This window comes from Solanum tuberosum, unplaced genomic scaffold (genome assembly GCF_000226075.1).
Source record: "Solanum tuberosum cultivar DM 1-3 516 R44 unplaced genomic scaffold, SolTub_3.0 scf00201, whole genome shotgun sequence".
NCBI lineage: Eukaryota > Viridiplantae > Streptophyta > Magnoliopsida > Solanales > Solanaceae > Solanum > Solanum tuberosum.
Genome location: NW_006239126.1, coordinates 860,718 through 875,273, shown reverse-complemented (window position 1 = coordinate 875,273; position 14,556 = coordinate 860,718). Strand labels below are relative to the sequence as shown.

General features: G+C 32.2%; 2 protein-coding genes and 1 non-coding gene across 5 annotated transcripts; all 3 read left to right on the top strand.

Moving 5' to 3' along the window:
* Positions 1 to 1,882: 1,882 nt before the first annotated feature.
* On the top strand, positions 1,883 to 3,783 carry LOC102579991 (xyloglucan galactosyltransferase KATAMARI1 homolog). The gene has a single exon (XM_006355423.2). It carries the CDS (start codon positions 2,315 to 2,317, stop codon positions 3,638 to 3,640), a length of 1,326 nt encoding a protein of 441 aa, XP_006355485.1. The 5' UTR covers positions 1,883 to 2,314; the 3' UTR covers positions 3,641 to 3,783.
* Positions 3,784 to 4,625: 842 nt separating this feature from the next.
* Positions 4,626 to 4,696, top strand: TRNAG-GCC (transfer RNA glycine (anticodon GCC)). The gene has a single exon. It is a non-coding gene; the product is annotated as a tRNA-Gly (tRNA).
* Positions 4,697 to 6,697: 2,001 nt separating this feature from the next.
* On the top strand, positions 6,698 to 11,297 carry LOC102579659 (uncharacterized). Of its 3 annotated transcripts, none has more exons than XM_015312397.1 (5): positions 6,698 to 6,848; positions 8,224 to 8,467; positions 8,687 to 8,866; positions 9,120 to 9,621; positions 9,726 to 11,297. In XM_015312397.1, exons 2-5 carry the CDS (start codon positions 8,357 to 8,359, stop codon positions 10,919 to 10,921), a joined length of 1,989 nt encoding a protein of 662 aa, XP_015167883.1. In that variant the 5' UTR covers positions 6,698 to 6,848; positions 8,224 to 8,356; the 3' UTR covers positions 10,922 to 11,297. The 3 variants fall into 3 exon arrangements, with proteins under 3 accessions (XP_015167883.1, XP_006355484.1, XP_015167884.1); XM_006355422.2 differs by having other exon boundaries at positions 8,221 to 8,467; XM_015312398.1 differs by having other exon boundaries at positions 6,698 to 7,160.
* Positions 11,298 to 14,556: the final 3,259 nt, after the last annotated feature.

Here is a 14,556-nt window from a genome sequence, read left to right as displayed (position 1 = left end):
ATCGCGCATCAGATTAATGTATCGGAGCTATATAAGTGCTGATACATGCGCGAGATACAATAATATAAGCGCTGATACACTAATCTGATGCGCGAAAATGAGGGATTTCTGTAATTATAAACTTTTAAGGGATAAATTATAATTTTGCCTTAAAAATATGTGATTTCTGTAATTTGCCCTTTTTTTCGTTTCTAGTTGGTATTTGATCTCCATATTGAAGCTCCAACTAATTCATATCATGCATTGCAGGTCTATTTCGAATTTCCGATGGTAGAATTCCCAACAAGATAAATTTTCATATTGTGCATTGCACTGCCTATTCTGAGGGTAGGACTATCAACAAAATAAACTTTCATATCGTGCATTGCACAACCTATTCTGAGGGTAGCACTCCTAATAGAATTTACTTTATACTCAAGGGTCAAATTTCCGAGACCTCTAATTAAGGTGGAGTAGTCTCGCCAAACTATTGAACACAACTTTCTTAGTTTTTATTGTACATAAAATTAAAGAGGAAAATTTTAACCTAAAATTGCAAGTCTTTTTTCCTTTAAAGTCACTGGTTTTTTGTCTTTCAAATGAACTAATTTTTTAAAAAAATATTTTTACCCTTTAGTAATTGAACTTATGTTTAGTGAGGCGTAAGTTTTTTAGATACTGAAATCATATCCAGTTACAACTTATTAGATATTATAATAGGAAAATCATGAATAATTCCTCCTTTGCTCTTCCAAAATTGCACTCTACCAATTCATTTTTCTAAAGATTTTTTTAATATAATACTATAAGCACAAAAAGGTAACAAATAAGAGACCAATAAGGATAGTAATTGAATGAATATGGTATTTAAATTCTTAATTAAAATTTTTAGGTTCAAACTCTGAATACAAAAAGACATTCTATTACAGAGCACTTATGACTTAAGCGGGGGGACCCACATAGAGTCCGCTGGTTGCTCGAGCACCCATTAATTTTGGTATAAAATTAACATAGAACACCTAATAAAAAAAAAGTGGGTTGATTAGCCGTACGGCTCATGGTAGGTGCTTAAGGTTGTTTTAGTGTTGTTGACCCTGAGTTTGAATCTCAAGCTCAACATTTTTTTAAATATACTTTTTGAACTCCTTTTGTGATTATTTTCTCCGCCACTATTAAGCTAAGAAAACACTCATAACTTTAAATCCTAAATTCGTCACTAGCCTTAAGCGATTCGAATCTAAATTAATCGAGATCCAATGATAAATCTTGATTTCAGGTTTACATGGATTTTGAAGAAAAAGAATCAACTCAATGCACTAAATGTCAACTAAAATGGATCCATAAAAAAGAAGCCCATGTTAAATGTCTAAACTTCCCAAACTATTAAATTCTCTTGTCGGTGGAAATTTTGAGAAATTAATAATTAAATTTGTAACACTCACAAAACGACAACATGATGAGAGTCAAAAACCTCCATGCATGTGAACATTATAGATTTACCTATTAAAATAAAGTGCTTACTCCATAACAGAAATCACACTAAAAATAAAGTCGCCAATAAACAAATCTCTAAACTATTGGTTACTCAATTCAAAACTGCATTTTAAAAAAATTATAAGTAGCACATCCAAAAGCCAATAAACTCAAAAAAATACTAACTATCCTTAAAAAGAAATAAAAAAAACTAGTCCAAAAGCCCTTGTTTTGACATTTCGATTCTCTCACGTTACCAAAATATAATTGACATGATTGTAACTAACTTACCATAATATTAAATACATAGAATTTGATTTTTAGTATTTTCAAAATCTTCAATAACTTACCGTATCGAGTACTCATCAAGTGACAAGTAAAAATGAACGGACAATACAATATTACATGCCAAATTTTCTACATTTGAGATAAATTCCATTTATTTCTGTTCAGATTGTTCCAACTCTATCGCAGCAGTGGTAAAGAGGAAGGCAAAAAAAAAGAACGGTATCCCACTCGGAGTCCTGTCCACCATTTTCTCTGACTCAGTCTATCCTCCTTAAACAAACTGCCATTTGGGTATTTGCCACCATTTTCTTCATTCTTCCAAAAACCCCATTTCCTATTTCACCATTTTTTTCAGATTTTTGTGTTCTGCAGAAGGTTGGTTTTGGTTATTGATTTAGATTTGGTGTTTTTTTTGAGAAAGTGAACTCAACCCATCTTCTCTTTTTCGTTTTAATTCAAGATTCAGTGTTCAATTCTTGAATTTTTTGGGTAAAGATTGGATTTTTTTTGGATTTGATTGACTCATCTCCACCCTCCACCCTCCACCGACAGTTTCTTCACAGACCCCCTTTTAATGGCGATAAATTTCATTACTCATTTCTTCTTTTTTGTGTTTTTCCTCTATACCTTCTCTGCCACTTGTCAAGATTCCGATCTTGAAACTGATTGCACAAACAAATGGATCCATATCAGACATCTACCACCTCAATTCAATCTTGACCTTTTATCAAATTGCTCTGCATATCCTCTGTTTGATAATTTCTGTCCTTATTTAGCAAACCATGGCCTTGGTCAAAAGACTCACAACAAATCACACAGCTGGTATCGTACTGATCCTTTTATGCTTGAGCTTGTTTTTCATCGTAGAATGCTTGAATACCCTTGTCTTACATCTGATCCTACTCATGCCAATGCAATTTATGTGCCTTACTATGGTGGTCTTGATAGTCTTAAGTACTTGTTTGGTCCTGAAGTTAATTCAAGTTTTCAGCATGGTTTAGATTTGTATGATTTTCTAGTACATGTTGATTCACCTAATATTTGGAGTAGAAACTATGGTCATGACCATTTTATGGTTATGGCAAGGCCTGCTTGGGACTTTAATCAACCTTTGAATAGTGATCCTTTATATTTTGGTACTTCATTTCTTGAATTGCCTGAGTTTTACAATGTTACTGCATTGACTCATGAAAGTAGAGCTTATCCTTGGCAAGAACAAGCTATTCCATATCCCACTTCATTCCATCCTCCGAATTTAGCCTTTTTCGAATCTTGGGTGAATAGGTTAAGGAGGTCTAGGAGGACTACATTGATGTTGTTTGCTGGTGGTGGTGGAATTTCAGCTAATCCTAATGTTAGGAGAAGTATTAGACTTGAGTGTGAGAATGCCACTAGTATGAGTGCTAATGGCACAGGGTACGAGAAATTGTGCGAATTTGTAGATTGTTCTAATGGGATTTGTCAACATGATCCTATAAGGTTTATGAAGCCAATGTTGCAAGCTAGCTTTTGTTTACAGCCTCCAGGGGATACGCCAACTAGACGTTCCACGTTTGATGGGATTCTTGCAGGGTGCATTCCTGTGTTCTTTGAAGATTTGTCCGCGAAAAAACAGTATGGATGGCATTTACCAGAGGAGAAGTATGAAGAATTTTCAGTGTCGATACCTAAAGAAGACGTTGTGTTTAAGGGGTTGAGCATTGTTGATGTTTTAACAAGTATACCAAGAGCTCAAGTTAGAAGGATGAGAGAAAAGGTTTTGGAAATGTTGCCTAGAGTTATGTATAGAAAGCAGGGAAGTTCTTTGGGTTTGAGGAGTAAAAAGGATGCCTTTGATATTGCAATTGAAGGCACTTTGGAAAGAATCAAGTCTAGGCTTCAAGAAGTAGCAGCTCAATAATTATTTATTATTCTATCTCTTATTGTTCTTGTTATCTATTACTATTACTATTATTTATACACATCAAATGGTGTAGAGATAGTTTTGTATTCCTCATTTCCACTGATAATGAATCAATGTAAAGGCAGGCAATCATTCAGAAATTCTTGGTTACTTTACCCCTAATGCTAAGTTGTGAAACTGACTGGTTTAGAGGAGGTCTACTAAGTGAACAAAGCTAAATGTTAATGAAAAAGGAAACAACCTACCGTATGCTTTACTTGAGTCGAGGGTCTATTGAAAACAGTCTTTCTACCTTCACAAGGTAGGGGTAGTACGTTGTTGTTGTTGTTAATGATAAAGGAAGGAAGAGTTTGGGGCCATACTAGAAGGGATTCAGTAGCATTCTGATAAATCTGTGTTATTGCAAAACTGAACCTTTTGTTCTACCTGCTCAACTAGTCTCATTTGGATGCAGTATTTGCCTCAATGTAACAGTTGGACCAAATAACACAGTGGGCTTACAAGAATGACACTAGTAGGTAGTGGCTACTATAAAAGATGCAAACTGAAAGGCTTAGAAGTTCCCCAACAAAGATTTTCATTTTCAGAATTAGAAGATCAAGTGAACTAGACACAATTTTTCTACCCATAATGGCATTAGAGGAAGAGGCAAAAGTTCAGTCCTTGCTGAATTCTATTTGAACTGTTGCTTTAGTAAAATGTGTTGAATTTCAATATACACACATACTAATGCACTGTGACATTATTTTACACTAGTAAGACAAGAACCTCACGGTTTAACGGATTCAATTGACTCAAAAGATCAAATTAAGACGTCGACTTTCATAGTTAGATGAATTTTTTTGTTGGTTAAACTAGACTTGTATTCTTGACATTGACATGAAAAGTAAAAGCAAGAAGTGATAGAGGCCAAGCTTTGACTAGCCTAGTGAAATGATTTTGAAAACTACATATAATTTTATGGAACATTTACAAACATGAAGCACCAGTGGTCTAGTGGTAGAATAGTACCCTGCCACGGTACAGACCCGGGTTCGATTCCCGGCTGGTGCATAATATTTTTTCTCAGATTTTAATCGCAATTTTTATTTTAATCAAACACGTCTTTAATAATTGTTTTAAAAAAAAAAACATAACTCTTTTTATAAATGACTTGTTAGTATCTTTAATTTATGTGAACTTCTTTTTCATCTAGGGATAATATAACTGGATTGATATAATTTGTAAAACTATGACTTAGTTAATGAAGGAGTGAGAAACATTTATTTTCAACCAAATAAAATGTCATGTTTCATTAGTCATTTGTTAGGCACATACAAATTAAACCTAAGTTAGGATTTTTATTTTTATTTTTATTTTTCACTTCCTACGTGGTCATTTAGTCTCCAAGAAAAAAGCTGGCCCCAGACTATTAGGGGACCATTTCTATATAATAAGATTATATTTATTATTGCGTTACTGATAAAAGTTCTCACTTAAGAGTAGCTTTTAACACTTTTTAAGGACCACTTACCTTATATTGCTAATTTTATTTATTTAACTTTTATATATATGCATCAAAAAGTGTAAAAACTATATATCTACCACTGGTTTTTAATGCATTGGATTCCAATGCAAGACTTACCAACTTTATGTATGCTTTTAATTACCAGTACATATTTTGTCATTTTGAAAAATAGATTTTAGGGTTTGTTTGTTCCGAAGACAAGTTTTGACGCAGTATTTTTTCTTAGTGAATGTTTAATTTGTTGCATTGAAAAATAATAGATAACACATAATTTTTAAGGACAAATTATTTGTTTCATAAAAGTACCCTTTGTCTGTGTAAAGAATAGGAAAAGTGATATAAAAAAAGTCTGAGGACATATATTATCATTTTAATTATCTCAATATAAGTTATACCAAGTATTTCACAATCTCGTAATATTAATTCGATATGATGAAGATTAATATGTGGAGATGAGAAGCACATTATTCGATACACTGTTGAAATAACAGATAGACAAATAAACGGAGATCGCATAATAGAAGGAAGACTAATAATTGCACCAACTGGCATTACAAAGTTCTACATTACCAATTTACCGTTATTCCCTAACATTTTTATTTATTTATTTTAATCAATAATATTAATATATCAATATTCTCCTAGTCAGATCCGACAAGATAAGTTATACGCAAATTTAAAATAATAATAATATATCAGTATGATTCCACAAGTTAGATCCGACAAGATAAGTTATACGCAAATCTAACTTTTATAGCTATAATATACTTTTGTCATTAAAACATATAACATGCCTATGTATTTGAGATAGAGTGATTGTTTTCAATAAATGAAATAATGTATAATCATTCAAATATTTATAATTTATTTAATTTATCAATTTCAATTCCTTAATTACTTTATTAAACTTATTTTGCTCAAACACTATCACATAATATAGTCAGTGAGTCAATTGGTCACTTTTTGACAGAAGGGGGCCTAAGTTGGTCTGAAATCATTATCAAGTGCATATTTTGCAGTTTTCAGACACCCACAGATACTCTAATATATATATTTTTTGTTATTACTATGATTGCTTTAAATTACGGGTATGAGTTAGAGCGTTTTATTTAGCATCATAAAGCCTGAGCTTCATGAATTTTTAAAATTTTACTATTAGTATTTATTTATTTTTGTCATTACTACTACTTTCTGTTTCAATCTTATTATTTACTATCCTCTTCGATTTAATTTATTTGATGTTTCAATCAAATATAAATATTTTATTTTACTTGTGCATATCAATTTTAAGCTTGGAATTCTTTAAAGGACTTTGAAGAAAGAGCCTTGGAAAAGAGCATTTTTATTATTATTCCAACCTCAATATAAAATAAAGGGGAAAATGACACATATATCTCCGAACTATCGTAAATGGTATGAAAATACTTTTGGGACATTGATGCCTCTGCCGTTCAAAAACTAGAGCATATATACCCTTTATACTAACGGACATACACTTGTAATTATTCTTATAAAGTTATAATTTTGTTTCGGCCGGAGAAAAACAGAGGGCCCAAAGTAGGGAAGGGAGTGGTTAAGCAGAACATAAAGAAAGAGAGAGAGAGTGTGTGTCCAAAAAGCAAACAGAAAAGAAAAGATGAAAGAGAAGAGGGGTATTTATGGATGATGAAGAAAGATGATCCCACACTATCTCTTGTGGTAAATCCCACGCAAAGACACAACCTTTAAGCTTCCAAAGATACCATCTTTTCTTCACTATCTGTAAATTGTAATCTTGATTTTTCTTCTTTTGTGCTTCTGATATTTCTGTGTGTGCTTATTAATGGTGGGTGGGTAATGTGTAATATCTGTATATCCAGCAATATTTAATTTGATCTTCTTGGATCCACAAAAACATGTGTCTTGTTCTTTCACCTTCTCATAAAGTGCAAACATTTAAGGATAGTAGAAAAGAAGTTGTTTTTGCTCAATGGGGTTATGATGGACTCTTTCTTCTTCCATTCCCTTGTTGTAAGTTCTTCCTTTATGTATGTGTATGTGTGTGTGAGAGAGAGAAAGAGATCTCTTTTTCACTATTGAGATTCAAATGTTTGTTGTTGTGAGCATTGTTTTCTTTTGATTGATTTCTTATGGGTATTCTCTTCTTGTTTCATTTTTTTGTTCTTTATTTGTTTTTTTCTTTGGGAGTTGTTGTTTATGTGTGTTGCTTGCATGCAGTTTCATAATGGTATATTTGCATTTTGCATTAGCATTAAGCTCCAATGTAGTATATTTCCATGGGTTCTGTTGCACAAGTTTTTCTCAGAGAAAAAAGACAGTTTTTTTGTGGTTTAAATTCACAAGTTTCTGTTTGTTAGTGTGGGATTATTTTTCTGTCTCATAAATTAGTTTTCTTTGTTTGGTTTTATTCTTACAGTTGCAAAAAAAATACTAATATATAAGGACCAGAAGGAGAAAACAATGATTGAGTTCAAAAGACTAGGTCAATAATGTTGCATTGGTTCATCTGAGTTGTTCTGTTTGTTTTCATAAGCTGGTTATTGAACTGTTTGGCCTGCTGAAAAAAGTGTGTTCTTTCTTAATGGTGTCTTCACTTTACTACTATAGGTTTATTCTTCGCTTCTTAAGATTGAGAATAGAGAAAATGAATCATGATACTGTATTATGGGTTGCAAACTCTATATTAGGAATTTTACTTGTTTCAGGTTGCTTATCTGATCTTGAACTAGGATAGCTACGCAACCAATAAGAATTGCCTAGTTTAGGATTATATAGTGTTATTCGAACGGGATTCATGGGATTTTAGTATTGTAATGGACTGAGAGCTATGATATTATGTCGACTGTGAAACTCTTGAGAATTTGATGTTGTACAACAGAATAGTATGTTCCTTTGTCATTTCAATCATAGCATCTTCTTGAGCTTCTTTATTGCTGGAATTTCTCACATTGTGTGTAGTTGGTATGAGATTAAACAATGTGATCATTCTTTGTATGCTTTATAGATGAGAATCTGTCTCACCACTTGTCATTTCTTCTGTTTTATCTTTTGCTTTTTGTGTTTCTTTAAGCAGTGAAAGCATGGAACTACGGGACTTGGGTTGCAATGTAAAATGTCCTAGCAACAGTTGACACAACTTGACAGTCCATAAACTTGTCAAACTCAATAGGCGATTGATTTAAGATTTCATTTGTTGAGAGAGCATAATGTTTGTTACTGGTGACTATGATCTGAGTTTATCATTGAAGTATAAGGAACCTGTCAAAGCCGTTTTCAAGGAGACCATATTCGGGCATGATCATACATTCAAGACACAGGTACTTAATGATACCAACTAGTTCAATTTCGTACAGTTTAAGAATATTTTTGACATAATTAAAATGGCGTGAATATACTACCTGCAAATATCATATATGGACTGCAGGTCAAATTAAGCAGCATATATATCTAAGAAAATGAAAAAGAAGACGTGTACTTCGTAGAGGACAATATGTTCATGTTCTTTTCTTTTCACCCACTTTTTATTATTTCTTTAGGTTTATGAACCGCATCACCTGTGCTACACACAAAAGGATACGATGATGGATTTGAGCTGGAAAGAGTTGGATGGAGCTTATTTTAGCAAAGGAGGCCAACAAGGAAATCCAGTTGCATTTGGAAATTTTACCAGATCACCTGTGTCTGTTGATCAGAAGAGAATTTGCAGCATCCCTAAGGTAACTGAACAGGGAATTTTTTAAACGTGTCAAGAGTCTTTCTAGGTTTTGCTCATTTTTGGTCTTCCCTACTTTTTGACGAATCGCTTAAAGAGAAATGTCATGCTTACGAAGAAATCAAAGAGAAGCTAAATCAAGTAGTTGTTACTTTGACATAGAGAGATAACATGTTGTTTTGGACTTTAAAAGATCTCTTAAAAGCTTTACTTGATGGTTTGTTCATGTTATTGTTATATTTCTTCATGTGCATCAGGTGTTCAACTGGTTACAAGAGAAGCAAGTCATGTTTCCAGGGTTCCAGCAACGACATTCAAATCCTCAAATTTGTCCCACTCATTATCTTGATCATATTGATAGGGGGAACTTGAATAAGAGACATGGTTTCTTCAATAGTTTAGAGAATTCAATCACGGAAAATCATTATTACCGTGGTGGTGTAGCACATCATTCTGAGGAGGTTAATCTCTCGTTGAGCATTGGTAGGAACAATATGAAAGCAACTGTCAGTACAAAGACCTTTGATCATTTCATTGATTTAGAAGAATCAGATGATACTAGGGATTGTAATGCAGGACTAAATCCCCAGTCTCCTATGGATTCTACTCGTGTTTCTTATTCTGGATATAAGCGTGATTACCAATGCACTCATAGCTTCACAAACAACACTACAGATAATTGGTTTGATGGGACTACAGGAAATTATTTTGTTCCAAATGACAGCACGAGTTGTCTTGAGCAGAACCCTTTAGCTGAAGGTCTGATAGTTCTTTATCCTTCACTCATAGCTACAAACTTTAAAGGCAAAATACTATCAGTATTATGTCATTTTGTGTTTATCTGATTTCTGCATATTCTGCAGGAGTTGAACAATGTGAGAAGACTCTCCTTTCTAGAGATACATCAGGAAAGGGCAAAGTTCTTTTTTCCGATGAACGAGCTTTTTTGGACCTTAACAAATCCATATTTGATGATTCTTTACACTTTGATGATCCTAGCTTGGCATGTTCTTCAAGTAAATCTTCCTCAAGAGAGTCACACGGACTGTCTGGTGGGCCTCGTGAGAGCACCTTTCCCACTGCTTCTAAAAGGAGAGAGCAAGATGATGACAATCCAAATGAGACTTCTGCTATTGTTCCCCAAAGAATTCTTAGTCCTGTGACTGGCAGCAATCACGGTTATAAAAGAACAAAAATTGTTGGAGTTGAACAGTTCGTGATAAACCTCAATCATCCTCTTTCGGACAGTAGTGAAAATCCTGGCAGTCTCACTACTGACAACGATGATCAAGTTTCTAGTACACCAGAAAACAAAAGCAAGGAAACCAAGCATGATCCAATGTCTTCTCCTGACTATAAGACTCAAGAATTTGTCAAGGATAGCGGTCCTGATAGATCTCCCTTGTCATGCAAATCTTCTTGTTTTGAGGATATCTCAAGTGGCATAGAGACAATGCAATCCGGAACTCAATTGAAAAATTCAGGTACCAAAAAATCTGAAACACTTCAAGCAAATATATCTCTACGTCAGGAGGATGTCGACTCTTCCAGTAACAGTGATAACCAGATAGGAGAAACATCAGAAGTCGATGGTCAGATCATAAGAGGAGCAGTGTCCCTTATCTATCTTGCACTGGAATGTTCTGAACCAAGCATTGCTATTAGCATGAACAAGATTGAAGGTGATCAAAATACAGAACAACCACAATGTTCTTCAGACACTTTTGAAGAAATGGTGCTCAATCAACCCGAAAGCTCTATTGACGACTGTTGTGTGACCTCAAATGTATTTGAATTCAATGCCACAGAGAGAAAAGACTACGGAATAACATTAAAGAGAGGACGAAGAATGAAAGATTTCCAAAGGGATATTATGCCAAGCTTGGCAACACTTTCTAGGTATGAGATTTGTGAAGATATAAAGATTATGGAGACAGCACTTAGATCAAGAGAATACAAGAGACATAGGTCCAAAATGACTGATGGAAACAAGTGGTTCAATCCTGTGAGAAATAGAAGATCCAGACTCAACTATGTAGGCCGCAAGTATTATTCATGAATTGTTGATTTCATCATTGATATTGAGGAAATTGTGACAAATTTAGCAAAGAAGATAGGATCAAAGAGTTGTTGTGAAGTTTTGACTCTTGACCATGATACTACTTTTTGATATCTATGTTAAGAGTTCAATTTCAAACCATACTTAATTTGTGCAGCGTCTGTGTTTTGCTTGGGACTGAGGCGTAGTTATTGTCTATGTTTTGCCTCTAACTTTATTCTCCTAAGCAATTATTTTATCTAAGGCTTCTAGGATGATAATTTTGTTAAATGAAAAGATTGACATGCTTGCAATATCTAAGACAGAGAACAGTGGATCATGTTCATTTCCACACTTAGTTTTGCTAAACAATCATTCAACTTGTTCCTTATCATTACATTTTTGTCTGTTGGGATGCCTCAACTACTTGACTCCTATCCTTGTAATAATCCGTTGTCTCACCGTGATCTTTTCTTGAATTCTAAAAGTTAATTTTTATCGCTCAACCCTGCAAGGGCAGAACACCGACTGTACGTTGTCTAGTCAGAATAGGAGAACACTCATCTTGGAGTGAGCTTACTACTTAGATGCTTTTAGTATTTATCTGTTATATCTTAATGGCTTGAGAAAAAAAATTAGTTAATTGGATTATTACGAGACCACTAAGTAATATATATAAAAAAAAAAAATTCGTATGACTTGAGTAAAAAAAAATAGCTTATTGGATTGAAATCTTGGATGAATTTTTAATTGGAAGACTCAAGTGATGATTGCCTTCTAGATTAAATCATTATGTCGCGCTATTATTAATTAAACATATCATTTTAGTTCAAGATGTGAGCAACTCAATTGGAAATCATGCATTTACTTTAACATTAGCAAAAAAATTATAATCATTTCTAGAATCTTTTCTTCATAAAAGAAGGTTGATGAAATAGTTTTAAAAAGTTATAATCTCTTAATACCATATATTAGTAGACTTGGATAATCTTACAAGTTATAAATTAAATACCATATTTTATGAGATTGTGTACTTTTAGAGAGAAATTTTTGGATTTAAAGAACATTTAATGTGGCTTGTCGTGTTTTTTATTTACACGTTCCTTAAAAAAAATATTAATACATGTTATTTAACTGTTTTATATTTATTTATATTGTAAGATGTGATTTCTTTATTGAATATTTACTTTAATTTACTTGTGTGTCATGATTGATGTATTTGTAATTTTCAAAAATAATTACAAAAAATTAGTTTGAGGTAAGACGATTTTCTTATTTTTATTTTTACCTAAGGGTTGCAACTTAAACCAACCACTTAAATTCAGGATTTCAATGTCACTAATTAATAAATTAATTAAATAAAAGAGCTAACCTAAATAGCTTCCCACCAGATCATCTAAAGTTCTAAACTAAAAGCTAACAGATGTATAACATACGTATAATGTCTATATAATATGTGTATAACATTGTATAATCAATGTATATTAGCTAGAAAAAATATATACAGTGTTACTTCGCACCGGTTTAAATTTCTTGGGCCGGTCTTTTTTTCCCCTTCCCTACGTAGTTCATGGACCAACCCTTGTCCTACAATTTAGCAAAAATGAAAAAAGAGAATTATCTATTTTGATCTTAGAGTTCAAATATTTCTATTCAAACATGTCGCGACATGAGTTGACGATAACCATATATAATATACAGAGTTTCAAGAAAATCCATTCACTCCCAAAATCAATCACTCTAAGAAAGGATATACAATATAATTAGAAGACAGTAACATTATGCGTTAGCTACTTTTCATCTCTATAAATGAAAACACTCATTATCATTTGTCATGACGTTTCGAATCCATGATAATCGTGAAATTTGAAACTCCATGACTTTTTTTTTTTTTTTTCATTTAGTAGGAGTAAAAGGTGGCTATGTGTGATTTTTTCACTATTGAAGGTCCCTACGGGCTAAGGACAATTGATGACAAGAGAGATGAGTACAAAAAATGGATGGGGACAAAGAAAATCTAAGTAGTTATCTTACATCAAAGATTTGTTTGTCCCCTAGTTATTAGTGTAAACTAGCTAGCTGCTACAAGACAACTAAGAATGGCTTGTACACCTAGGGTTAGGGAGGCCTATTATGGATATTTATGTGTCCAAAATATATTGTTCTACAAAATAAAATAATCAACCTGCCAAATTTGGTTAAATCAAATGGCCAACCATGTGATAATTCTGTGTGTTGTTGTGTCTAGAATGTAAGGAGTCTTGATTGCGCGTGAATATTCAATAGTAGTTTGTAGTCATGTCTCAAGATGTAGATTATATTTGTACTGACTTTTTATGTTATGAAAGTATATTTAGGTTATGAAGAGTCTTAATCATATAAATAGTTTAATGTGGTCATTGATATCTGATATCAATCTCGAAATGTGTCCAAGGAATATATCGAAGATATTTTCTATGTTAATATTAAAAAAATGTTAAAATTATGATTTATAATTGTAAACGGAGAGTTAATTTTACTCAAAAATTGACAATGTTTACTAGCCAACGGCCACTTCTATTTTATCACTTCTGACTAGAGGGGGGTTATTTGGGACGTTTGAATTGAATATGAAAATTTTGGTGTAGATTTTTTTTATTTACAAGTTGAAGAAATTGTAATCTAAATTCAATTCAAATAATGTTTGGATTGAATTTTTTAGGTTCGATTTTGAATTTATTAGTTTGGGTATTTCGAAATTTTAATTTTGACTTTTGAGCCTTTAAGACAAATCATAATAATTAACAATCTCACTTCATTTAATAGTTTGTTGAATAACTTTCTACTATTAATAAAGATTGAGGTCATTGTGTCTCCCATACTGTATAATTTCATATTAGACACATAAGATATGGATAAAGCTCAATATAAGACATGAAAATTCCAGATTTTTAAATATATCCAAAAATCCATTGTACTGAATCCAATATCTGATTCAAAATCCATAACTTTTAAAAATAAAATCCAAAGTTCAATTCATGATCCAAAACTCTAAATCCACCTCTACTTCACACATTACTTCCCTTTCTTAATTCCTGCTTTTTATCTTCTACTAGTGAAACTATCCGTGCTTCGTGCGGTAATATAAAATACTTATAAGATAATAATATGAAATATGTAATATTTAGGTTAGTATTGAATATATAGATAATATTAATATTTCTTTTCATCTGCGATATCATAGGTTTTTTCATTTTTTTAAACATATAAAATATAATTTTTTTTGTATATGTATATAGTAGAACAAAATATTCACCGTGGTGAAGTAAATGGAATAAGAGATAATATGTTGAAATAACAATATATTGTATTGCGTTGAAAAATATTTTATATGTTTTAATTTTCTCTTATCTTTTGTAGGAGTACTAATTTTCTATTCAAACTCTGGTTTCGTCAAAACAAAATTGATTTTTTTATTATGACCTTATTATTATATTTGCTTATTATAATTTTTTAAACATTAATTAAATATTTATAAGATTTATGAAAAATGAAACATACAAAAGTTATGAATAATATTTAATATTAAAAGTTACAAGTAAGATGAAGAGACATGAGTTATAAATAATTCAAATGTATAATTTTATTAGACATTAAATGTATTACTAATTATGCAT